Consider the following 27,878-nt stretch of genomic DNA (forward strand, 5'->3'; position numbering starts at 1 on the left):
TGATTCTGAATCAGAACAAGCATGTTGTGGCTTCTTGGTTACAGTAAATCCCAATAAGTAACAAGGTTTAAACAAATTTAACTTTTCAAAACTTGAGTTCTTTTGAAGTTTGCTACATTTATTTTTAAAATGCTATGCACATAAAATTGGTCTCTGAAGGAGAGGAATAGTAATATTGGATTTGATTATCCATATTTAAGGGAGTTTACTGAGTGTGCCTTACAGCAGTTGTGTACGTTAGAGCTGCTCCTCAACAACTCTTGACTTATATTGGGGGCAGACAGAGCAGGATTTGAGGAGTTGCAACCAGTTCCCTCATCCTTTCTTGTGTGTGGTGGAGATTCCGGACCCAGTGTGTCATCAGAATGTCTAAAAAGAGAATCAAAGAGGCAAGGTTCCTGAGGTAATATCTTTTATTGGACCAACTTCTGTTGGTGAAAGAGAGAAGCTTTCAAGCTACACAGAGCTCTTCTTCAGGTCTTCTGACCTGAAGAAGAGCTCTGTGTAATCTCTGAAGCTTCTCTCTGTCTCTCTCTCCCCAGCAGCAGTTGGTCCAGTATAAAAGACATTACCTCACCTGCCCTGTCTCTAATATCCTGGGACCAACACAGCTACAGCAACACTGCATACAAAGGGAATAGCATAAGAAGCAAGTAGTTGTGGAAATATCTGCACTGATGTGCCAAGGATATCAGGGCATTGATGCAGAGGTGAATCTAAATGCGCAATTTCTTCACTGAAGCAAAACCAGTTCATTGTACTATTGGAGAGAGTGCTGCTGGATCTGGTTAATGGGCAGTAAATGCCATTGACTCAAATTGTGCAAACATTGGGTGGCTCTTTATGTTTCAGGGAAGGGAAACATAATTGTGGATAGGCTTATCCTACAGTTATCAATCTCTATGAGTGCTCTATGGATGAGGGAGTGGAGGACCAAACTTTTCTTGTTTAGGATGTGTAGACCTTCAGTTATACTCTTCCAAGACGTCCTCTGGTGGCAGCAATTCTGAACAAACTTAGGAGAGACAAGGTTTCATGGAGAGCAGAGTTATTTATTGGTAGAGACAAATTTGCTTCCTCTTTTGGTGGAGAGAGGAATGACTAATTCTGACAGGCTACAGATTGAAACATTTGATCACTGAATGAAGGCATCTTGTTGTACCTTGAGTCAGGATTTCTGACTTCTGACACTGGGGAGTCTGATCAAGTTATCTTCAAATAAGGTTTTTCAAGTGCCCTTGCTTGCTAGGAAGAGTTCCAGGAGATCATATTTAAATGGAAAAAACACTCAGTGTTCCTGGACTTTCAATGATGTGTCTTTTTCTTCTTTTATTTTTTTTCAGGAGTCTGTGGTGTCTACTCCATTGGCTACACCACCTCATACACCACTTCCTGAAAAAGAACCAGCTCCAGTAAAAACTCCAGTTTCTTCTCCGTCTGTGACAGAAATTGGTGGAGATGTTGGGGAACAAGAACAAATGACAGAAAAAGGTAAGTAAATGGTCTTTAAACGTGAGATGGAACAAGTGTACTGACATCTATTGACTTTAATTTATGGCATGGAATATTTTCTCCCCTAAAGATACTATCTCTGAGAATAACCACTGTTGGGTCTGTGTTTCCACTGAGAGAGCAGGTGGAAACTCACATAGTTTAGAAGGTTTGAGTTAATTTGTTTAAAATATATGCTTTTTTGTTTTCCATTGGGCATCAGGTGTGCCTTGACCAGACAGAATTTGCATTGGCATTGTCTCTGGGAGTCATCCCTTTTCCTCTCACCATGTCAGAGAAATAGCTGACCGTTGCTTCTTTATCTATGCCTAATGTTGTTAAATCCATGTTTAGCCACCCAAAATAGACTGGCTTGGCTTTCAGAAGTGCTGAGCACCCACAAATCACATTGAAGTCAATGGGAGCTATAGGCAATTGTCTAATCCTGCTAAATGCTAACCATGTATTTAAATTAGTTTAGTCCCCACAACTATTGGAATGTTTTCAGGTAAGATATGAAAGTCTTATGAAACAAAATAACTTGACCTTGCCTGAGGATTACTACTTGTTTTACTTGCCGGTCTGAATTTTGTGATTGATTTCTTATGTGTAGGATTTGACATTCCAGCTGCCACTACTCTTGTTTGCACACCTGCTGTTACTCCAGTTGATACACCTCCTAGAGTAACTACTCCAAGCCCTCCTGTATCAGAACATGGCTCTGATGCAACAAGAATGGGAAGCCCAGAACCTCCAAATCCATGGGGTGATGCTGAGCTTCCTCTGGATGAGGAAAAACCCAGTCCTTTGAATGAAGAAACTCTCCATCCAAGAGCTGTGTGAGTTATACCAATCAATATATTATCTAATTTCTCTTCCAAGTAATTTTGCCTTTTTTTCCTGTATAGTAAATAACTTTAGGGAAATACCGTATGTGTATATCATGAAGTGTTGGGATAAACAATTCAGTAAATAGAATTAGAGGCTGATTTATATAACAGGTACAAGAAAATCAGGACCTCCTCCAGATTTTATCAATACTTGTTTGTAATCGTATTTGACAAGATATTTAGTAAGCCGGTTCTTGTCACAACTGCTACTAACAGATTTTGCTCTGTTGAAGTGATTTTTTGTTATCGTTTTACCAAATAGGGAACTATTTTTGCCACTATGTTAATGGAAGTTAGATCATTAGAGCTCATTGTTAAGGTTATTTTTAAGTTTTTATTCAGATCAGTCCATGAAATACTGTGCTGCTTCTTCTTTTAATAAAAGCTTTGTAAATTAGAATTTCTTTACAATGTTGAGTTTAAGATTTAGTGCAGTATATTTTGGTGCAGTAACAAAATATTTTCTTATATTTTTAGTGTAATGTCTGTGGCTAAAGATGAAGAACCAGAGATGTTGATTTTACCTTCTCCTGAACCAGTTAGACCCTTTGAGTCACTTCCTTGTGAAACAAGGGTTCCATCTCCTGTGCATACTCCCAGTTCTGGCCCATCAACACATGAAAGCAGCCTAACTGTCACAGAAACAGAAACTGCAGACAAGCCTATCTCAGAAGGCGAGGTCTTATTTAGCTATGGACAGTTGGTGGCTGCAAGAGGTAATTTAACTTCCAAGAATCTGTTCAGTTTAGGGTTGGTTTAGACATGTTTTTCTTTGCTGTTCATGTGAGAATTACTCTCACCATTTAATAGAAGAGCATTCAATTTCATATTTTTTTCTGGTAAGCCTACAGTGAGAGTGTACTGTGTCTGTACTCCTTAACTTCCTGTTCAAGTTTCTGGGCACATGTAAGATACTTCATCATTTTTTCTCATCTCAGAATGAAATAAGTGTTTGCTTATGAATTGTAAATAAATGAAAGAAAATAATTAAACTAATTAACTTAATCTTACTGACTAAGAACTTGTTTAGTTTATTCCAGGGGGTCTCACAAGAAATTTTTTGGTGGCCTCAGAGTGTGGCCACCAACTCTTGCTGGTGGCCACTCTGGCAATTTTTCCTAAAATACTCAATTAATGTTAGGAAAACAAATAAATATGTGCATGTACATGTCCAAATAATTGTAATTTATTTATGTAGGGTTTATTGCGGAATCAATAATAAAAATAATGTACAGTTGTCTGTTTTAACTGAACCTAAACAAAATAGAAACAAACTATGTGCTCTGCGTGTTGTTGTCTTTCTTAGATTTGCTAGCTAGTAAGTCTTTTTCTGTGAAAAGTGATATTTGTATGTTTGTTAACATGGCTTTGCCCCCCTAATCACCACCCAGGAGGCTCTGGCTGCACAAAAAGCCCCTAGTGACCGCATGGCTGCATTTTTGTAATGCTGGATTATTCTATCTCGCACAAGTACCAGGAACAAATTGTAATGAAGGCACATTTTTTACATTTCCAAAGTGTCAGAATGTTTTTGTTGTTGACTAAAAATCTGTTCTTATGAGTGAGAGACATTTGGTAGATAGAAAATTGTAACCTTATTAGAGCATTGTGCTGCAAACAAGGAAAAATATGGCATTAACTTGCATGTCATAAAAATGGATATTTTCTGCTTGTAATTTTTAAAAAACCCACAATTTTTATTTTCAGCATTAGCAGAAGGAGGACTGTCTCTTCCAAACCTCAGTGAAAGTTTAACTAACACCCTACATGATGCAAATGAAATGGTAAGGAAATAGTTGAGTAGGAAATTGAATTTAGCCTAGTACCTTAGCTGGAGAAGTTTATTAGATAAGATGTTCTCTGATAAACTTATCCACTTATTTAAACTTCATGAAAGAAATGGACTGCAGAGCTATAAAATATTGAAGAGAATTCAAACTTCCAAAGAGAAAATATACAGTTCATGCAAATTAATTCATAAGGCAGTTACACATGAGTAGCACCCACTATAGTTTAGAGAGACCTTTATAAGAGATCTCTTTTCCTACTGCCTTGCTTGGAAGATTTTCATAGTTGGATTAAAAGTGGAATCACTCAAACCTTTCATCTAATCTGTAATACATGCTTAACACTCAAACAGCTTATATGAAATACAGTATTATTTACCCAAATTTCATTTTTTCCCATTTAAATGATGTATTAAGCAAAATCACAGAGCATTATTATTCCCTGTCATATGATACTTCTCATCACATGTAACTTACTGAAATGAAAAAAGTTTATTTTACTCATTTTTGACTCTCTAGTAAAAATACTTATTTAAAAGGAGTTTCATACTTAAATAATGGAAGAGTTTGCCTTTATCTTTTCTGAGTAGAAACATATTTTAGAAGTGAGTTTTCTGGCACAATTCCTATTTCTGTTACAGGTCACCCCATATAATTTATTACACTCTGCTTTTAAAAAAGAAAAGAAAAAAGAGCACAACAATTTTTTAATACATCTGAGCACAAGTCCCAGAAGCATTTAGAAAACGGTGACTTCTGGAGATCTGTCTGCATGTACTGTCACTCTGATCTCAGTTCCTTTCTTTAGGCTCACTTCTGTGCTCCATATTTTTAATCTGTTCATATTTATTATATAGTTTGTAATTTGTTGGGAGTGCAGGGTTGAAGGGTGCATGTGTGTGAGAGAGAATCTAATTGTTCAATCTGATAGTGAAGACCAGGTACAATTTTTCACACTTGGGATTGAAGTCTTCCCATCCTGGACCACTTGCCTGATGATTATGATTACGATAGAGCACTAAAGCTGTTTGAAATCTTCCTCGTGAACTAAATGTTCATATCCATAAGGGAAGATGTGCACAGCCCCGTGATCGCTGTTTGGATATTTCTAGGATTTGCATTACCACGTGGTGCACTCCCAAGACTGGTTCTGCAGAGACAGTCTGTCTTTCTTTCTTTCTTTTCACACGTTCCAGTGCAAAGTTTTACACACTCATACCTCACATCTCTGAAACTAGAAACTTCAAAGTTGTTTTGTGCTATGACTTAAGTCTCTTTCAGGCATAAAAAGCAAGTCAAGTTTGAAGAAAATCTGTCTAGTAGACCTAAAGTTGTGAATGTCCAAAGGCTGCATTTCACTGCATCTGTATTTTGGAGAGTTGAGACATCTTAACTGTCTAGAACATTGGGTGCATGCTAAACTGCTTCAGTTTTGAGGCACCTTTTAATTTCTTGTAGGTTTAAATTCTTACATGTATTAGTGAAGTTTTAAGCTGCTTTAGCTGACTTCTGCCTCAGCTTGGCTGCCCCTTGCCTTAGTCCATTGGCTTGTAAACTTTCCAAGCCAAAAAGCTGACAATTTTTAAAACATATTTCCTCCAGAAAACCCTAAGACTTTCCCTCTATGACTGTGTGATGGCTTTTAGAAGGAAGATGTTGGAATATAGACTAGTAATGTGTACTGTAGTACTATTACATTCAAGCCAAAAAAAAAAATTCTTTATGGGAGTGGAAGCAAGTACCTCTTGATGAGCAGTCTGTGTGAGGGCATACCCCTCCAACTGCACACACTATCCTGAGCAAAAAACAATTACTAGCAGGTTAGCTATTTCGGTGAAAAGGGGTATCCGTTTCTGGCTGGCTGCACGATCTTCCTGTGGTGTTGTTCCACCACCCAAGTTCTCTGTAGTAAAGGCAACATTGGCTTATCAGTCCTGCCAGTTTCATGCAGCTGGCTAAATATCCAGTCACCTACCTGCGAGGAGTGGTTAGTAAAAGTTTGCTGAAAATTCTATTACCCATGTCTACTCTGCTCTGCTGGGAATGAAGAGTTTGTATGGAGACAGTCTTCCTCTTAAGCCTTGGGTGAACAAAAAACCAAACAATAGAAATATTTTCATGTCAGTGTTCATCCACATGAAATTACTGAAGATTAATGATTCACGAATCTGAATGTATATTTTTGCATTCTTAGCCTTTTGGCTACGAACAAGTGTAGTCAAATATTTGGATGCTAATATCTAAACTGTATTGTTAAATTTATTAATCCTATTTGGGTTATTGCTGACTATGTTCTCTATGTATTTTAAATCAACCTTTGTACTTTTGGATAATTTAAGCACTATACCCAGATGTACAGACACTCTCTTTTCTTAACCTGTGTATTATATAATTTTTAACATTAGCTTTAATAATAATTTCAATACCAGATTCTGCATCTGGGCTATATTATGCATTTGCTGGGGGATAGGACTTTATGGCCTAATAGGTCCTTTCTGTCTCAAACTGTTAAGGTCTTGTATATCAAAACTCTTAATATATTGATTGTGCCCTTCTTTTGCTAAAGAGAGGAAGCTGTGCTGCCAGTCTCCCTGTTATGAAGTGTTTGTACTTTTATTACAAATGTTTTTAATATTGGTAACTGTAGTAAAAGATGGAGACGCTTTATAAAAATAATGTACAGTTAACTCTACACTAAGGATGATCTGACTACTAAAACATTTTTTAATTTTGTTTTAGGATTACGATCCTCCCAGTGAAGGACAGGTCACGAGAAGACCCCATAGGGGATACCACAGAGATCCGGTTCTCTCTCTTTTTGCTAAACTAAATCAAACACCAGTTGCTTTACAAGAAGTAATTTACCACTCTGAGGTACCTTATTTCCTTTTCATTCCTATTTGTAATTAAAGCAAAAATACTAGACATTCTGAAATATTTTATGATACAAAGAAGGTAAAAAATCTGAAGTGTCTTTTGCTTAGGGAAAAACTAAAAGTTTTATTCAACCTCTTGCCCCAGAAGGAAATTCTTCTATGGAGAATGCTGGTTCTACTCCAGGCTTCTAAGTACTTAAAATTCTCTTCCATTTATAATCAATTTTTTTGCTGTATGTAACATCATATATACCAGTCTCCACATGTGAACATTTAGAAGTTTTCCAGAAAAGTCTAGCCATGCTTTGTCTGGCCATTTTGAAAGGGCAGAAGTTTATGGCAGTCACGACCAGATGGATGGTTTGGGGGAGATGTATGGAATAGATGGTGACAAAAGATTTCATACACTTGATTAAATCTCACTTTCTTTTGTACTGACCTGAAGAACAACAAAACATTCTATTTACCTAAAAGCTATTTGAAAAACATAATTATCAATCTATATTAAAAGAGTTTAGACCAGTAATATTTCTGTAATGCAGTTAGGTATTTTCAATACAAAAGTCTGCAGCCAGTTGCTAACTTTGTGTAAGTAAAAAGATGAATGAACTGATTGCACAGTCCTGGCTGGTGTTGGAAGGATATTCAGACAGAGAGAACTTGGGAGGACACTGCCACATAACTCATGAAATACCTGTATTTAGGTCAATTTCTTGCTTTTTGTGACTTTCCTGGAACACATCCAATTTCTTCCTTCTGTCTTGCTTAGCCTGAACTGTCCCTGATCTTTATTTTGTTTACTTAATGATATTAGAAGATGAACTATTTGAAGAGCTTTCTGTAGTATCAACTCTCAGTCCAGCTGTAATCTTAATGACACTTTCTTGTCAGCACTGGTAATTACAAATGCAGCTCTAATTGCTTTTCTTTGTCCTTCCCATTCTCTGTCCTCAGCCTATTCACACAATGTTCTAACAAATGCCTCTACAGATTCTGGCAACGCTAGTGCAAGCATACCGTCTTGCATATGAGATTACCTCTAGGAACAAAATACTCATCACACTGCTTTAGCACAAGATCATAATTATTTTCCTGGTCCATCAAACACAAAAATCTCATAAATGGATTGCTTGTTTCCCATTGCATGGAGGAGAGTTAACTGGTTTCATTATCCAGCTTAGTTGAAGCTTGGAGCCTGGAGGAACATTCAGGCCATATCAAAGTCTCGCTGAAGATGAACCTTTTAATTTGGCATATTGCAACAGCACAGACTTGCCATCTTTTAAGTACTCCAAATGTCACATTGTTTGACAACTCTTGATGGTTATACAGTATCATAGAGATGAGCATGATAAATAATACAGCAGGATACAGATTATCCAGCAAGTTCTTGGAATATATTGGAGACAATTTTTTAGTTCAGAAGGTGGAGAAAGCTATTAGGAGAGAGGCTGTTCTAGATTTGATTTTGACAGATGGGGAGGAACTGGTTGAGAATTTGAAAGTGGAAGGCATCTTAGGTGAGAGTGGTCATGAAATGGTAGAGATCTTGATTCTAAGGAGTGATAGGAGGGAAAACAGCACAATAAAGATAATGGTTTTCAAGAAGGCAGACTTTAGTAAACACAGGGAGTTAGTAGGTAATATCCCAGGGAAAGCAAGTCTAAGGGGGAAAACAGTTTAAGAGAGTTGGCAGTTTTTCAAAGAGACCTTATTAAGGGCAAAAGAACAAACTATCCCACTGCATAGGAAGTATTGCAAGAGACCACCCTAGCTTTACCCGGAGATCTTCAGTGATCTGAAACTCAAAAAAGAGTCCTACAAAAAATGGAAACTAGGTCAAATTACAAAGGAAGAATATAAACAAACACAAGTATATACGGACAAAATTAGCAAAGCCGAGGCACCAAACAAGATTAAACTAGCTAGAGACATAAAGGGTAATAAGAATACACTCTACAAATACTTTGGAAGCAAGAGGACGACCAAGGACAGGGTAGGCCTGTTACTAAATTGGGAGTGAGGTGGCGGGGGAGGTGAACAATAACAGAAAATGTAGAAATGGCAGAAGTGTTAAATGACTTTTTTGTTTCAGTTTTCACCAAAAATGTTAGTAGCAATTGGACATCTAACATAATGAATGCCAGTGAAAATGAGGTTGGATAAGAGGCTAAAATAGGGAAAGAACAAGTTAAAAATTACTTAGCCAAGTTAGATGTCTTCCAGTCACCAGAGCCTGATGAAATACAGCCTAGAATACTCAAGGAGCTGACTGAGCAGATAACAGCCATTAGCAATTATCTTTGAAAAGTCATGGAAGATGGGAGAGATTCCAGAGGATTGGAAAAGGGAAAATATAGAACCCAGCTATAAAAAGGGAAATAAGGACAGCCTCGGGAAATTACAGGCCAGTCATCTTAACTTCAGTACCTGGAAAGATAATGGAACAAGTAATTAAACAATCAATTTGCAAACACCTAGAAGATAAAAGGTGACAAGTAACAGTCAGCATGGATATGCCAAGAACAGATCATGTCAAACCAACCAAATACCTTTCTTTGACATGGTAGCAAGCCTTGTGGATGAGGGAAGAACCTGTAGATGTGGTATATCTTGACTTTAGTAAGGGCTAGTCTACACTTACCAGCCGGGTCGACGCGGTGAGTTCGACTTCTCAGAGTTCGAACTATCGTGTCTAATCTGGACGCGATAGTTCGAACTCCGGAAGCGCCGCGGTCGACTCCGGTACTCCACCACTGCAAAAGGCGGTGGCGGAGTCGACCTTGGAGCCGCGGACTTCGATTCCGCGGCGTCTGGACGGGTGACTAGTTCGAACTAGGGTACTTTGAATTCAGCTACGCTATTCACGTAGCTGAACTTGCGTACCCTAGTTCGACCTCCGCCCTTAGTGTAGACCTGCCCTAACTCTTTTAATACGGTCTTGCATGACCTCATAAACAAATAAAGGAAATATAAACTACATGGAGGTACTATAAGGTTAGTGCATAACTGGTTGGAAAACCATTGCCAGAGAGTACTTATCAGTGATTCACAGTCAAGCAGGAAGGGCATATCGGGTGGAGTCCCATAGGGATCGGTCCTGGGTCCAGTTTTGTTCAGTATCTTCATCAATGATTTAGATAATGGCATTAGGAGTACACTTGTGAAGTTTGTGGATGCACCAAGATGGGAGGGGTTACACATGCTTTGGAGGATAGGATTAAAATTCAAAATGATCTGGACAAACTGGAGAATGGTCTGAAGAAAATAGGATGAAATTCAGTAAGGACAATGCAAAGTAGAGTAATCAGTTGCACACATACAAAATGGGAAATGACTGCCTAGGAAAGAGTACTGCAGAAAGGGATCTGGGGGTCGTAGTGGATCACAAGATAAATATGAGTCAACAGTGTAACACTGTTGCAGAAAAAGCAAACATCATTCTGGGATGTATTAGCAGGAGTGTTGTAAGCAGACATGCGAACTAATTCTGCTTTACTCCACGCTGAGTAGGCCTAATCTGGAGTATGGTGTCCAGTTCTGGTCACCACATTTCAGAAAAGGTGTGGACAAATTGGAGTCCAGAGAAGAGCAACAAAAATGATTAAAGGTCTAGAAAACATGACCTCTGAGGGAAAATTGGAACAATTGGGTTTTTTTAGGCTGGAGAAGAGAAGACTAAGGGGGGATATAACAGTTTTCAAGTACATAAAAGGTTGTTACAAGGAGAGAGAATAATTTTTCTCCCTAACCTCTGAGCATAGGACAAGAAGCAATGGGCTTAAATGCAGCAATGGAGGTTTAGGTTGGACGTCAAGAAAAACTTCCTAACTATCAGGGTAGTTAAGCACTGGAATAAATTGCCCAGGGAGGTTGTGGAATCTCCATCATTGGAGATTTTTAAGAGCAGGTTAGACAAATACCTGTCAGGATGGTCTTGATAATACTAGTCCTGGCATGAGTACAGGGGACTGGACTAGATGACCTCTTGAGGTTCCTTCCAATTCTATGATTCTATCATAGTAACTTTTTGAAGAGTCTCTTCTTTAAAACAATGCATCTCTGCTCCTCTGGCAAACTAGCAACAAAGGAAATAATCTCTCCATTGCTCGATTCAGTCCAATGGTAAAGGTAGGTCTTACATTCCACCCTGTGGTCACGTGCCAGTCTTTCAGGTTGCGGTCTTCTTTATACAGCACAGGTAGTATAAAGCTATGTACATGTGTCTTTAAGAATATTCTAGTTAAACAGTATTGCATAGTTTGAAAGATATCTGTTGTGATTCACTGAATGTGTTTCTCTGTTTTCTCTAGGATTCTGATAATAGTGTTGGAGAACTTAGTGAAGGCCAGAGACCTAGACTGACTAGAGCAGCAGAAAGTATTCTAATGGGACACTCCGTTTATACCGACCAGTTGGCTGGCCGGGTTACTGAACAGAGACCCCACCATGTACCATCACCAGGAGAGTGTGACAGGGTTACAGGTATAAGCTAGAACATGAGCTTTCCTCAGTATTATCTACTGGAGACCACGGCGGGATGGAAAATGTGTCAGAATGTAGTGCGGACAGACTGGAACTGTGTTGAGCACATTTTTGGTACATGGTGTTGAACACCACTTAGTATGATGAAGGGTCTTGCATACTGTCTCTGGTAGGTGTTGAAAACTGCCTTTTCCCACATTAGTGGCTAAAACATTTTTAAACCTATTGAAGGAGGGAGAGTTCTTGATATTTGTTGCCAATAGTTGGTAATTTTTCTAGTGAAGCTGCACTTGCTGTTTCCCCCACATCTCCTACTGGGAGAAAATAAGCCCATATTCTCCTCTCTGAAACCTTTCATAGGAGGGAAGTTAGTGATCTAGTTGTTCCTTATGAATTGTTATAAGTCTGTTTTCCATTTATGCTGGCAATGGCCTTAACTGATTCCATCAGGCTTCCAGTTTTTCCATCTCCAGTAACTAAAAACCAAGGCACCTCTCTTTACCTCAATCTGGATTGTCTCTTTCCCAGCTTAGCAGGGTGGAGTTTGAGTGCTTTGGCATGTCTCAAACAGCATCTTCAATCTTGTTGGTGACATGTGGCATTCACTAAAGGATTATGCAGTATTAAATAGAATAGTGCCAAATAGTCCTTTACTTACACAAAACCTAGTTGTCATGTGTCTTCTGTTCTTTAAGGGTGAATTCACTTACCATAAGTGCTAGATTAACAAACAGTCCTTGAAGCTAAAGTCCATAAAACTGGTATAGTACTGGCAGTGCAAGCTTTTACATGCTGCTTGCCCCCTCTCTCTTTCTGGTACACCTCTAACCCGATATAACACGAATTTGTATATAACGTGGTAAAGCAGCGCTCTGGGAGGGCGTGGCTGCACACTATGGTGGATCAAAGCAAGTTCGATATAATGCGGTTTCACCTATAATGCGGTAAGATTTTTTGGCTCCCGAGGACAGCGTTATATCGGGGTAGAGGTGTACTTGTATGGCCCTCATCACCATCATACCTGAGCACCTTGCAGTCTTTAATGTATTGTATCCTCAAATATTCCTGTGAGATAGTGCGGTTTTGTCATTCCCAGATGTTTTGCAGATGTGGAGCTGAGGATCAGAGACAAAGGGACTTGCCCAAGGTCATGCAGGAAGTGTGGCAGAGCTGGGAATTGAGCCCAAGTCTCTGTAGTCCCAAACTAGCACCCTAGCCACTGGCCCATCCTTCTTCACCTTTGCTCTACTTAAGATTGCCTAGGTTTAACTAAAGTTGAATTTTTTTAACCTGATTTAAACTGGGGCAAGTTTGCGCATAGACCTTCCTATTTCAGTCAAGTCTGGTTTATTTTGGTTTGGTTTAAAACCAGATTAGGCTAAACTGTCATTCTGAAACCAAAATACGAGTGTCTACACACAAACTTGCACTGATTCAGCTAAATCAGTGTAGTTATACTAGTGCAAGCTTGGGTGTAGACAAGACCAGTAACTCTAGAGATGAGAAGGTAATTCAGTTTCCGTGTTGATTTAAACTTTGATACCTATGATGAGACTGTCAGGAGCGGAGCAACTGTTGCTTTTTGGGATCATGACTTTGTATTGTTGACATTTGTCCAATAGGAAATGGACAGAGATGCCAACTCAATTCACACATTTCATGTAATCACTATCAGCTAAGAGCTTTTGGTCATTGTTGACTTGGACCAGATTTGAATTGGTGTTCTCTAGGATAAATTGATCCTTTAGGGCAGCCATTTTGTTGTCTGTCTCTGAATCACTTCTATTTCGGCTATGTCATTTTTAATTAAAGTGGACGCCATTCCCAATGGGGATGCACTGTTGTTTTAGATAATATCTCCAGTATTATTTTTACATCCCTTTAATACATTGTAACTTTCTGTTTGCATTTTGACCGCCACTGAACGTTGAGCAAAGCTATTCAGAGAGCATTGCTAAGAAAATAACCTTCTAGGAAAGCTGGGGCCTACTTCTGACTTAAACAGTATTTTAGTACTAAGGAGGAACAAAAGATCTTGTTTCCTAATAGCTTTGGCAGTGCAACCAAAGACAGCACAGAAACTGTTCAAGTTAAAATAATCTCTTCCAGGAAAAAAATGAAACTATTGATAATCACCTTTTGAATTGTTGCCATTTTTTCAGCTAATTCCTCAGTATACCTAATGTGTTGTGTGAGTGGATCCATCCATCAGTCTGTCAACAGCTAGGGTTAAGTGCCATTTTTCTTACAGTCTCAGTGCCTGTGGTGTAGTCTATAAGAATTATATTTAACAGTAAAAGTAAATAACCATTACATCACCTGGCTATAATGGATCATATATTTCCATGCGTAACTCTACATATGCATACTGAAAGACGTGAATTGTCAATCATATCCTCTTACAATAGGTATTGAACTTATACATCAAATTGAGTCACTTGCTTGTTATTGAGTAGACCATAGAAATATATCTTCAGTCTTGTGACGTGATTTTATTCATATAATAGAAACTTGATGTCTATTTCAAGAGCTTAGAAATTATAGTGTTGCCTACTTGACTCACCATAATATAGTTAAAGGTCTATCAGCATTTCTATTATATATCTCTGTATTCAGTGCTTAATAATTTGGCTATAAAAATTAGCTACAGGCTGAAATATGTCATACAAAGTCTCAGCCCAAGTGCAATATTTTACACTAATTAGGTTTCAGACTAGTGTTTTTGTTTTGGCAAGATAACTGGTCTACAAAGTTAGTTCATGAACTGTAAGCATACTTTTCATAAAGATGCTTAATGTTCATGCAGGCTGCACAAGTGTGATAAACTGTATGGATTACATAGCAAATTACTTTTTTTTTTCCAATTACTGTTCATAGGTTTCTATTCATTCACACAATAAAATGAAACACTCGAATGAAGAAGCCTTTCCAATCTCTCTTTCCATTAAGAGGAATAAAGCTCATTAAGTACATAGTGACATGATGAACTATAACCACTCAGGAGCCACCATTAAGGTCTACCCATGTTAGAAATCTACAGATCATAAAACTGTTTCCCTCACTTCCATTGAGATTTTTTTCTTTCTCCTTTCATCAAGGAAAATTAAAAGGGTATTATTAATTAGCTTCTGCCTAAAATATTACCAGCTTTAAAATTATTTTATACTGATGGAAAGCCTGGGGTGTTCTAAATACCAATTTAAAAAAACCTCACATTGAACAATTTAAAAAAACCCTTACTACCCCACCACACTGTACAGAGAGCTCTGATGTTGGTACATACACAAAGAAATAAAAAGAGCCACCACCATCTGAGCTCTACTGAAAACATGAATGGGTAGAGAGAGAATCATTCACTTCATTATGGAATGTCTCATTGATGAGCCTAGGTACAAACGTGGTAGTTGGGAGACTGTGGATCTAATTTGGACTTATCAGGGATTATTTTTCCCCGTTAATGTTTGTTTATGTTTTATAATCTCAGCAGAACTTCTTGGAGATGCTGCAGATGTTAGTCATGGTCCAATGAGCATGGCTGAATTGGAGTCTCAGCCACTTTTAAACCCTGCTCCTCAAACAGCACAAGCAAATAACAGACTAATATCTCTATCAGAAGATCTTCCAGAGGTAAAGTATGCATAGTATTTGTGCATTGCTTGTAAATGGTTAGGAACTCTGTTGCCATTCAAAGCAGCTAGATAAAAAGAGCAAGTGCAGGAGGAAAATTTACCTTTTAAATTGATGTGGCCGGCAAAGGTACAGTGCAGGAGACTTTTCTAGACCACAGGTCAGCCAAGGAGACCTCATCCTCCTGCAGTGATATGTTGGCCCACCCTATGCTAAACTCGTGGTAGCCTAGTACTCAGATAAAGTGATGGATACCTAAGATAGGTAGATAGTATCTTAGAGCTTATACCAACTAGTTGGCTCCAGAACCCCCAGTAAGTATTTCTTCTCTGGGCTCATCAGTCACTGCAAATGGGTTTCTCAAGGGACAGGGACTAACTTTGTATCTTGTACGACATTGAACACTTCGCAAATAATATCTCTGGGGGTCCGCCTGAAGTGGATGTGTTAGCTCTAAGCAATAAAGCAGGGATTTTACAAGAACAAGTTACTCCTTATCTTTCCTTCTTTTAGTCTTGGGGGCAAGATATCGCTACTGCTTTTCCTCCGTGTCCTCTGGAGAGAGACCCTGCTGACTAAAGTGTATGAGCCTGAGTGCAGCCAAAATCCAGGAAATTCTATTATTATTTTATAGTTCTAGTGCAGTAGCATCCAAAGGCCCCAAGCAGAATTGGGCCTGAAATACATATGAAGACATGGCCCTATGAAGGCTCAGTGAATTCTTTTATTCAGCTATTACATGAACAATATAATTGATAAACTGGATTTAGCATTTTACTCAGATAATCCTTAAACTCTGTGTTTTCATGTCTCTTTGGAATCTACTTCCCACCATGCTCTGCATTTCTTATGGACAGTCCGTTTATCTAACAGGATGGCCCTGTGCCACAGTCCCCCCAAAGAGCTTACAATAAAAATAAACAACATATGAAGGGCATTGGTAGAGGTGGTGTAACTTTGTATATACATTGCATTTTTTGTTATAAGAGTGAACTATTCTGATCGGTCTGTCCTTCAGCCTAGTCATTAACTGATTTATGTAAGTGTTGTGGCAGAGATGGGCCTTGAGGAGGATTCCAGGAAGTGGTCTTAAAGACTACTTCAGCTGCTTCCTCTAAATTTGAAAACCTTGTATAGAGTGAATTTTTTTTCTCCAAGACCCTTCAATTCTTGTAAACAGGAGAAAGAGGGAAGTTCTTGATTGCAGAGGAATGAGACAAAGGAACTCCTGACAAGTTGTTCCTGTCACAGCCTTTGATTAAAAATTGAGAGCCCTCATGTCTTCAGCTGTAAATGGTGCCTGCTCATCTCTACTGACTACATGGGAATCACATCAGAGAACAGCTTGCCGTGCTGTTTGTTGTCAAAGAAAATAAATGGTTACAAAAGGCAAATTAGGATTGAATTCTTTTAAAATTGAAATGGAGACCAAGAAGTTATGAATCTTTTCGCAATTCTGAGTGCTAAGTAAATAGTTCTTAAAACTGCATTTGTTTTTATTGTATTTTTAATAAAAATCAGAATTATAACATGGTTTTAATAACTGATATACAGAAGCAGAGCCAAAGGGTTGTGCAAGTTGAACCAGTACGATCCCGAGTCATTCATGTGAGAAATAAATCTGAAGTAACACAGCAGCAAGGTAAATCTATGTCTTTAAGCATCTATTCTGATATTAAAGTACAGGCACTGAAACCTACCACTCTGTTTTGCTCTTCATACACATTTACTGTAAATTTCTATATTTAATACCTCTTTTTATCACAACTGAGTCCAAACAGTATCCAGGTGTCTATATACATATATAGGTCTCTGCGTACACAGTACTGATCCAGTTTGGATGAGCAAGATATTGTTGGAGTCACTTAGTTCTATAGATAAACAATCAGAACTCTTTGGATCAAATATTTATTTCTTACTTTAATGTTTCTTAGCCAATAGCTTTACAATATGCAAATAGTTTTAGTTTACTGAACTATGTTAGTCCCAGTCACCACCAAAAATGTTGCTCTCATAGCAGCAGAGCATATGCTGTTGCTCAAGAGAGGATGAAGCAAAGTTAAAGTCAGGGGAAGATGAAGAGAACAGAGCAGTACCAGTTATGCCTGTTCTGAAATAGGGTGCCAGCTAATATAGAATGGTTCTTACACAATATAAAGTGCTATATCATCTATGGATAAATGTGCTACATAAGAGATCATTTTGAGTATGATTGATAAAAGTATTATGTAGAGTGTATTTCAGATATACTATGGGTCAACCTGATATTTAGCTAACATGATATGGGCAGATTATTGCTATATTTTTACTGAGACAAATAATTAAATGTGTTTTACAACTGGATTAGACATTAAAAATAAGGCAAACCCAAAAATTAAATGCAAAAACTTTTGTACATGCAAGTCGTAAGGGTTCACAGTTAAATTTGGCATCCATGTTGGGTTTTTTTAAATTTAACGTTGCTGTAGCAATGTTAATTAAGACGTAGCAATTATAATAATAATAATGGTAAGAATGGTAATTGAAAGATACTCTTATGTACAATATGTCCGAAGTTAACATTGCTGTAGGTACCTTAATTTCTGCATTTATTATTTTTTAAATTTTAACTGAAATCTCAACACTGCATTAACAAATACCTTTTGCATTTAATATTTACAAACGTGCAATCAAGATATGCAACTTACTAAGATATTTGCCTCAATCATTTATTTACAGACGTTTGAAACTGCCTCTGTAAATCATCCTCTTTGAAGAGCCCTGTACCTACAATTAACCTCCTCATACTCATAGGACTTGGGGGTTAAATCCATAACAGTGGGCTAAAAAAATTAGTTATGAATGATGTAAAACATTGCTACTGTGCATACATGATAGGAAAGCTCATTAAATCCGAGTGTTTGTGCTTTTGAGAAATGTGCTCTGTCCTAAGTGTACATTTAGCAAAGTATGCGTTGGGGGTTTAAGCACACATTCTACTTTAAGTCACTAACTAGGGCCTTTTTTAGCCCTTTCCATTTAAAAAATGCAGGAAAACTAAAGGACTAAATCCCATTTGGAATCTAGAGAAGGATGGTATAGCAAGTGTATTTTTCCCAGATTTTCACAAAACTCAAAATGTCTTAAGGATTTTGCTGACACTTTCTTTTTTTGTTTGTTTTTTGGACCAGAGATCAAAGGGAAAGTCTCTCAATGTGAAAGTCTCAGAATATGAATTTTGCAATAAGTTATGGATGAGCACATAAAAATGGAGGAGGGGAGTTGTCTGGCATCCTTTCTCCTCTAAGGCCCTCCCTGCAACCAGAGCCACCTGGTCTTCCTGCTCTCATGTCCCCAAATCAGACAACAGGCCTACTGCTCCTCTAGCAGTGATAGGAGTCTCTTCAAATTGAGCCCTTAGGAGAGGGAGCAGAAGGAAGGGACACTTCTGTTAACACACACACAGTGTCACAGGGTTTTTTTTGTGTTTCTCCTTCTGCTTCAAATATTAGCAAAGTAGCATCCTCAGCCCTTGCTTTCCCCCAGGAAGTTGATGAAGGCTGGAAACGGGAAATATAGTTTTTAAAGTCCTAATTTTTTCTTTTAAAATTCAAAATAAAATATTTTGCTCTGTGAAATATTTTTTTTTAAATGTAGTTGGACAGAACAAAGGGCATGCCCCTGCACCAAGTACATCTGTGTTCCTATCTGTACATTTGACCACAAGATGGCAGAAGTCAGTTTTCTTTAGGAAGAAAAAAAGTTACCTGGTAGTTATTCACCAGTATAATTTAAATATTATTCTGTGTATGCATATTCAATAATCCAATAAAAATCAAAGGGGGTTACAAACTTAAACTGTTTGTCACCTTAAAGCCGAAGCTTGGTTGAGATCAGCTTTATGGTACTGAACCATCATATTCAATGGAGAAGTTAAGTACAAAGGATCTATATTGGTGCGAATCTTTGGAAAGGGGAAATGAAGACTTGGAAAGCTATAAACATATACGGGTTTAAATAAATACAGCATTTAAAAACCAAGCACAGCTGTTACTTTATAGGTGAACACATCCTGCTTATTAAATGTCAATGTTAAGTGAATGCCTTTGCCCGAATTAGGAGGAACAATGAATTTTTGCATAAACATGTAGGAACGTTGCAGTTGCAGTTATTTTTGTATACCTTCTAGGAAGAGTGGGTGGGTTTTTAGCAGAACTCTGGAAAATCATATCCCTGAAGCAGCTGAGGTTGGCTGGGGAGAAGAAAGAAAACAGTTTGGACTTACATTTGTTAATGAAAGAAAAGCTTTTTGTTTTATTTAATAGATAGACACGAGAGATTTGATTCTTCTTTGGATTTTTATAATAAATGTATTTCTAATATAGCCTTCTTTTGTTGTTTAAGAATCTTTTGCAGTCCACATGGAACATGTGTTTTCTTTAGCTAGAGAAACTGTAAAAATTGATAGGTTTCTTCTAATGAAAGTTGAAGTTCAGTAGGGCTATTACAAAACTACTAAGTCAAGTCTGAAAGAATAATGCCTCCTGGAAGTTATAGCTGAAAATAAAGCTTGAATGTATCATTAATTTGAAATATGTATGTTCTCTAGACATTATGGAGACAGTGGTTGAAAAAATACACATGCTTTATATATATCCGTTAATCTTTCTATCATTCTCTACAGATGTTTCCATAAATGTAATATGTTAATATGTATTTTCACAAGCCACAGCAATTGCTTCCAAAATACAAGCATTTTTAAGACTTCCTTTAACAGAACCCTGAATTCTTAAATTGAATTAAATCCAGGAACAGGTGTCATGCTTGGATGTAATTCTTTTAATCTTTATCACTTACAGCTGAAGAACAAGAGTTAGATGCATCAGCATTTTAAATATTTTCTGTAGCAGAAGTTCTCAAAATGTGGCCTACAAACCACGTTTTGGTGGTTAGTGGAGGACTTTTCGCATGGTGGTAACTCCTCCTCCTCCTCCCTATTTCCAGCTAGTAAATTGTATTCATAGCTAGAAGTACATGGAAAAATAATACACCTCTACTCCGATATAATGCGGTCCGATATAACGCGAATTTGGATATAACGCGGTAAAGCAGTGCTCTGGGGGACGGGGCTGCTTTACCTTGTTATATCCGAATTCATGTTACCGCAAGCGGTTCCTCTGCACCTGCCTGTTACTTGCTACGGCCCTCCCCGCCCCCCCCCCCAGCTCACCTCCACTCCACCTCCTCCCACAAGTGCGCCGCAGCTCATGGGAGGAGGAGGAGCAGAGGTGAGCTGAGGCAGGGGGGCCGCAGCAAGTAAGGGATGGGTGCAGAGGAACCGCTCCCCGCCCCAGCTCACCTCCTCCTCCCACGAGCACGCCACTCACCTCCGCTTCTCCTCCCTCCCAGGCTTGCTGCGCCAAACAGCACGGCAAGCCTGGGAGTGAGGGGGGAGAAGCGGAGCTGCGGCGCGCTCGTGGGAGGAGACGGAACGGAGGTGAGCTGGGGCGGGGGGGCCCCGGGGAGGACCACAGCAAGTAATGGGGGGTGCAGAGGAACCGCTCCCCGCTCCAGCTCATCTCCGCCTCCTCCCCTGAGCATGCCACCGCCGCTCCGCTTCTCCCTCCCCCCCGCTTCCATGCTGATTGGCACAGCAAGCCTGGAAGGGAGGGAAAAGCGGAGCGGCAGCGGCGCGCTCAGGGAGGAGGCGGAAACAGCAGAGGTGAGCTGGAGTGGGGAGCGGTTCCTCTCCCTACCCCGATATAACGTGGTCTCACCTATAACACGGTGAGATTTTGTGGCTCCTGAAGACCGCGTTCTCTCGGGGTAGAGGTGTATTGTGAAAGTATGTAATTGCTGTGATTTCCACATGGATGTTGTGCACTATTAAATGGAAGTAAGTGGTCTGTGCAGTGGTGAATGGGAGGACAAGTGGTCCTCAAGACAGTCTATGAATTGCTTACATAACCCCTGTTCCACAATGAGTATGGGATCTTTCTTTCCCCAGGCTTGAATTTCATCATATTTCACAAAAATTATTTCTGTATTGACTATGATGAATGTAACTTAGTTTTGTTACTTTATTGTCATCTCTCTTCATTAGCCAGAAATTCCTCTGAGTTAGTTTTTCCAAGAACTGCTGTGGTATGTGGCAAATCCCTAACATAAATTAGTAGGAAGGGAGATTAGGATAAAGGCTAGAATTATTCCTTTTTTATTTTCCTTGGATATGGAACTGCTTTGGTCAAACTCTGTACAACTATTTATCTGAAAGTTTAGATTTTCTTTAATGTCCTTCTCGTTCTTTTTTGGGCTGGATTTCACTGAAGACTTTCACTAAAAATTTCTATAGTCACCCAGTGAAGCAGGACAGGGTTGTTCATTCACGCTGTGGAAGTAAGACTAAGAAAACTTTTATTTCTACCTGACAACATGGGCTATCAGAATAGTTCAATAGCCCACTCTACGTTTTCAGTTTCTTGTTCTTTGGTGACTATTTGCTGAGACACAACACTGGAAGTTGAAGTCATAAAATTGACCAGCTGTAATTAAGGCAGTTTGTAGCCAAATTTATTTCCAGTAGAACTTCACATATTTTTATTGTTATCCCTGCTCTGTTCTATTTAAGTTCTTATACTGCGCCCATCACGGTGATATCAGGATGCTAATCAGCAATATACAGCTAATATTTCTCCAACTTGTGATCTCCTTCACAGATCACATATTATGGTAGAGATTTTAAATGTACATAAGTCAGGAAACGCAAAGCTGATTCCCAAAGCAGCGATAATAAAACTCTGCCCCTTTGCCTACAGGTAGTCATTTGTTTAACACTAGGTGGTGTAAAAGCATAAACGTTACTATGTGGTTGAGTTACAGTTGCTTTGGGAACAATAACTTTGAATTTCCTGACTTTTGTACATTTAAAATGTCAGTCATAGCATGGCGTTAACATTGTTTTATTTCATTCAGTTGCTTGGCTTACTTTTCAGGCATGAGAATAACTTGTGCTCCCTCACATATTAATTTGAATGTGGAATAACTGAAATACACACTGATATGTATTCTGCTGATAGGAAGTGAGAGGAAAAGGATGAGCAGCAATGACTGCGGTGGGCAGGTAAGGCCTTGTAGGTCCCTCCTCGGGGCCCCAGTTTGGGAAAGATGCTCCTACCAACTGTCATCCCCCTCCCACAGGAGATTAAGCAGCAGGAACTGCCAGTGACTGCATGGAGTATGTGAGGTCATTTGGGTTTCCATCCGAGGGAGTCCCACTATTTTCAAAAAAAGAACAGTTGTATGGTGTGTGGTTGCTGGTGAGTATTTGCTTCAGGTTGGGAGGCTGTCTATAAGCGAGGACTGGCCTGTCTCCCAGGATCTGTGAGAGTGAGGGATCATCTTTAAGGATAGGTTGTAGATCTTTGATGCGCTGAAGAGGTTTTAGTTGGGGGCTGTAGGTGATGGCTAGTGGCGTTCTGTTATTTTCTTTGTTGGGCCTGTCCTGTAGTAGGTGTCTTCTGTTTCTATCAGTCTGTTTTTTCACTTCAGCAGGTGGGTATTGTAGTTTTAAGAATGCTATTTTCAGACACTTCCAGGTGGGCAAATCACCCTTGTGTGACACCTTGTATAATAATTTTGATGTTTTAGGAACTCTGAGTATTTTAAAAAATGAATTCCAAGTTATCCAGTGTTGAATTAAAAAACAACAACAACAACAACAAAACACTTATTCAAATACAAAGGAAGCATCTGAAAAAATATGAGCAATAGAAGAACATGCAGCCCTGCATTCCCCTACCTGCACATGTTTTGATAGTTCAAAATCAGCCAAAAATTGACCAAACTTTCCAAAAATTGTCCCTTCTGAAAAAACAAGCATAAAGAACAGTCAGCTCAGGCTGATATTCTTAAAAAATGTAAAAGTGCTTTAAAACAGTATAGGTGCTCTCAGGGCCAGTGCCCTCTCCGCCATCACTGATGTGGTGTTAGCACAACACTTAGTGTTCATACTGCTGCCTCAAGAACCCCAGAAATAATTTTAATATCTACAAGACAAACTGGAAGTGTCTTTAAAAGGGGTGGGAGAAGGAGCTTTTGTAACATCACAGTATCTCACATCATAAACTACAGTGCAATGATATTGAAAAGGCTTTTTCTTAACATATTGGGGTGAATGTTATGGATGATTCCTGGCATTCTGCAAGCCATTGCTGTGGGAGCTGGGACAAATAAACCATTGATATTGGCAGCAACCCCCCACTACCCCTTCCCCCTACTTCCTGGGCATGTATTTTCTGGGATCTATTTTCAAACATTATGGGGCAGTGCATGTATCTCTTTTATTTTTTCCTTACAGTAACTTCAAGTAGCACATTTCCATGCCCGTTTGGTTGATCCTTCATTTACCATATTTCATTAGGATTAGATAGTTCTCACAACAGCCCTGCTTCATTTCTTGTACTCAGAGACTTCTCTGCCTCAGTCTGTTTTCCTGGTATTTTTTCTTAAGCCCTGGGTATCCAGAAGAGAGACTCCAGTACGAACATAGATTATTTGGGATGGTTAAAGAATGCACAGCTGCAATATGAGAACACTTATTTTGGACAGTCTTCCACTTTTGTTGTAGTTTATGTCCCTAAATGTGCATGGGTCAGGGAACTTCCAAGCAGGATTCTAATTAAGTGAATAGTTGTCTACATCTCACTGCACTTATGTGCTTTGATATATTTAGTTGGAAGGTTCTGGATAAGAACAAAGTAGTATTATTTCTCCCTCTGGCACTCCTTGTCCTACCAGGCACTGTGCACATGAGGCAACAGAGCAAGCAAATCCCTGTCCCTAGTAACTACCCTTACACTTGGAGCTAGTTCCAAATGTGTAATTAAGGTTACCATACATACTCCTAAGACAATTTTTATTTATTTTTGGGGGAGCCATTTTAAGGGGCTTAGTTTCTGCTTGGGTCAGTGATACCTTACTGTTATCTCCCTCCACTTGTCTCCTCTTCATCCCAGAGGATCTGCAGAACTTTTGAGTAAGTGTTGGATGACCCACAAAGGCACTTGTGCACCACAGGTGGGACTTGACCCCGCAGCTCCTTGGCCCCACAGTGAATGCCAGACACACTCTTGGGTCTTCTGGATACTAACCTCACTCCCCTCTAGTCAGTCCAAAATTTGTTTGCCAAAATCATCTTTCTCACAGTGTATGTGGGATTCTTAAATATGCTAGCATCTGACTAAAGCAGCTTTGTGGTGTTGTGATTTGCATGCACTTTTGGGAACTTACAGTAATTGCTGTTGCCTTCATTGTAAAGAGAGGGGGAAAAAACAAAACAAAAAACCCTAGATGGGCACTGATCCCACTGGCACTGATCCTGAGTAATTCTGAATAAAAGCAGATGGTAGCAAGCTGGAGCGGCTGACCTGCTTTCACCTTTCATGCATACATTGCTTACAGAAATGGGGGACACACAAAATTAATTGGCTTGGGCAAGCCACTTACCGGACAGAGACTCCCCATGTATTTAATGCTTACATCAGCCTGAGAGTTGTTTCCAGTTACTTTTCCCTACAGAGAAGAACTTTCTCACAATATCGCTTCCAACTCTGTGCCCATGGTTTTAAAAGAGAAATGACATGCATCAAATAAAGTAAACTGCCCTTAACTGTTCTTTGGCCTGTGTTACTCAAAAGGTCAGGCTAGAGGATCATAAAGGTCCCTTCTGGGTAGGGTGACCAGATGTCCCAATTTTATAGGGACAGTCCTGATTTTTGGGTCTTTTTCTTATATAGGCTCCTATTGCCCCCCATCCCCTGTCCTGATTTTTCACACATGCTATCTGGCCACCCTACTTCTGGGCTTAATTTTCATTTATACTAAGGCTTCTTTACACCATTCTGGGCTTTACACCAATTTTAAGGCCCCCTTATAATGGCAGGGCATTAGACTCATAGGGCTGGATTCTCATTTAATCATGTCGCTATTCCTTTGGGCTACTAAAAAGAAATGAAAAGTAAATTGAGACCCTTGATTGGTATACCAGTTAGCTACAAGAGAGTGTGCGTTAATAGGTTCTTGGCACATGCTGTGCATGTGTTGTGAGGCACAAAGTTGTCCAAATGAGATGTGCATCAGCGTTCTACAGAGTTCATGTCCTCGCTTGACTTATTGCTATGAGAGTATTTAAAACTAGTTTAAAATCAAGTTTTAGGGAAGATTATTATTTATAAACAAACATTTATATTGGAATAGTACCCAAAAGTCCCAGTGTATACATTGTGTGTACATCCACACACAGAGCCCTCAAGAGCTTGCAAGCCTTCAGCTATGAAGAGATGGTTCATGGTAGAGTGATAAGAGAAAATGGTGGGGAAAACCTTATTTTTGCCATTTTGCATGTGTTCATTGTTTGGTCTGAGTTGTGGGGGAAGCAGAGTTTGCTCTTTATAGTTCAGCGGCTAGAGAAACTCCAGTATCTAGCAGTGAAATGAGCTACTTCCGCTTTCCTCTGCAGTGTATCTGGCTGTCCCTAGAGAGAGAAAGCTGGGCGTCTTTTAGCTTTACTCTACATAAGACAGCCCCTAAACAACTCCCAAATCAACCGACCAAATCAAAATGAAAACTTTAAAGGAGTCCAGCTGGCTGTAAGTGAGATGGGTTGGTGGGAGAGAAGAGAAGTGACCAGGTATGTTGATACAGGTAGCATAACCTGAGTGATGAGACAGCTGCCTTTGCAGCTAAAACCTACAATATTTACTTTTACAGTGGGGGCAGTATATTTACATATTATGCCTCCCTAACCCATTAAACATAATTGGCTTTTTAAAAAACTTCTTGGTGACAAGGTTCCATGTCCCTGCACTGGTGGTAGTTGGCGCACCGCTATGACATGACTAGAAAGACTAAACTAGCCGATTGGGACATGCATTTGAACAGTTGGCTTCTTAGACATATTCGAACATACCTGTGCCAGAATATTCTGTTGTAAAATGGCTAAACTTAAAGATGTCCTTGCTGTGCCCATACACTGCAGTTAGTATTTTATCTGTGGATTTATTTATTTGTTTATTGGCCTCGCTTCCCTGAGATTAGCCAGCGTTCCCTTTTCATGCTGTGTGCAGAGCTTAGGTTTTCTGTAGCAGATTTGACATTTGACTGTCGAATGCACCAGGTGATCGCAATAAACTGTTACAAAGACTAGCCAATATGCAAAAACACTTACGTCTCTTCCCCTCTCCCATTTGTCACATTTCTCAAAACTCTCTGCGCCTGGTAAATTTTCATGTAAAGTAACAATGTAAAGTGAAAGTTATCCAAGATATCTTTCAAGTTAAGGGAAACGGTATAATTCAGACTGCAGCTCTGTCCATTGGCAAAGTGTTGTTAATAAAATAGTCTGCCAGCGCTTCCTTCTCTCTAAAAATATTATAAGAACTGATCGCTAAAGAGCATAGCAGGCATGCATGAGCTGCTGCTTGTTTCCCGATGTACAGATAGGATTAAATTTTGTAGCAATGTCTGATCATGCATGTGAGTGTAAAAACTGATTATGCCTTTTTTTTTCTTCAACAAAATTGGAATTTTGAAAGCAGAATATAAGAAAATAATTTTCATCTCAAACACATATTAGGTCAAAACTGCCTTTTACTGTACTCATTAACAAGTAGAAAATATTATATTAAGTGGTGAAGAGGGCTTAAACCCTGAAGCTTTGTCCACTACTATGTTCTGTTACTTATGAATTCTGCCATTTAGAAGAAAATAATTGGAGTTCATATGGAAAAGCTAAACAATAATCTATTGTCACTTAGGGCACTGTTCTGTTTTTGTTTTTTAATCTTTAATCATGGTGTATTGCTTTAAAGCAGCAGCAACTCTTCTGCATAGTTCTGAACAGGCCAGATAGCTACTGAGGATGTTACAAAATAGCTTTCCAGTTCTGTAAAATGCAAATTTTCCAGACTTTGGCTAGGGAGAGGCTCTGGCTCTCCTTTGTGTATGGCATTACTTTGACATCCTATCAATTTTTATTCCTCAACATCAGACAGGCTTGTGGACTAAGTACAAAATAATAAATCATAAACTGTATATAGAAAATAAAATGAATATTGCACAGGTCATACAGAGTCTGTTAAATTTCTGAGTCAAGAGCACAAAATCAAGGTAGTTCAAACTTAATGTTAAAAACGTGAACTGGCCTGGTGACTTCCCTCTTAACTCAAGTTGTTACAGATAGGTAATAATATCGGGGTCTAATATTGTTATCTGATCTTATGTAATGTACATATTACCAGACAAGGTGGAGTTGCATTACTTTAAGGGCTGCGTGACAGCTGCTTGGTATTTTTTGACAGATGCTTAATTTCTGTTATTTTAAGTTGTGCTTTTATACTCACAAGGCCATAATTGTAGGTCTCTCTGAGTTTGTGCTGTTTACTTGACAGGTCATAATGGCCAGTGTGATGTAAAGCATAACTATGGAATTTTTAAATGGGAAGTATTTACTAGTTTGAGTTATTGTGTAAATACACAATTAACTTCTTAAAAGTATATGTTATTTATTCCTGTACTAAGAGCTGGGCCTAGGAATGTACAAACAACAAGGCTACACAACGCACCCTTGCTACTGAAAATGAGGCTTCCTGGGTGTCAAGCATGTTCAAGGAGCTTCCTGTGAATTGGGGGCCTTCGAAGCCACAGAGGGTCAGCGTGTGCCACTCTCTTCACCAGCTGGGCCTGAG

General features: G+C 39.0%; 1 protein-coding gene and 1 long non-coding RNA gene across 9 annotated transcripts in view; one reads left to right on the plus strand and one right to left on the minus strand.

The window, feature by feature from the left end:
- The window catches only part of KIAA0586 (KIAA0586 ortholog), a 117,638-nt gene that overhangs the window by 66,859 nt on the left and 22,901 nt on the right, over positions 1 to 27,878 (plus strand). For 5 of the 8 annotated variants that reach the window (XM_045014225.1, XM_045014221.1, XM_045014223.1 and 2 more), the window contains 8 exons: positions 1,344 to 1,491; positions 2,105 to 2,330; positions 2,859 to 3,097; positions 4,089 to 4,165; positions 6,908 to 7,042; positions 11,358 to 11,529; positions 15,014 to 15,156; positions 16,711 to 16,798. In XM_045014225.1, coding sequence (XP_044870160.1) covers positions 1,344 to 1,491; positions 2,105 to 2,330; positions 2,859 to 3,097; positions 4,089 to 4,165; positions 6,908 to 7,042; positions 11,358 to 11,529; positions 15,014 to 15,156; positions 16,711 to 16,798 — 1,228 coding nt within the window. Of the gene's footprint in view, positions 1 to 1,343; positions 1,492 to 2,104; positions 2,331 to 2,858; positions 3,098 to 4,088; positions 4,166 to 6,907; positions 7,043 to 11,357; positions 11,530 to 15,013; positions 15,157 to 16,710; positions 16,799 to 27,878 lie in introns of those variants that run through there. The other 3 variants (XM_045014226.1, XM_045014224.1, XR_006578937.1) reach the window with 2 other exon arrangements.
- LOC123368949 lies at positions 1,068 to 27,571 on the minus strand. The gene is made up of 5 exons (XR_006578938.1): positions 27,534 to 27,571; positions 19,318 to 19,387; positions 13,666 to 13,801; positions 6,144 to 6,248; positions 1,068 to 1,437 (listed from the first exon to the last, which is right to left on the minus strand). It is a non-coding gene; the product is annotated as an uncharacterized LOC123368949 (long non-coding RNA).

The sequence above is a fragment of the Mauremys mutica genome, chromosome 4 (assembly GCF_020497125.1).
Source record: "Mauremys mutica isolate MM-2020 ecotype Southern chromosome 4, ASM2049712v1, whole genome shotgun sequence".
Taxonomy (NCBI): Eukaryota; Metazoa; Chordata; order Testudines; family Geoemydidae; genus Mauremys; species Mauremys mutica.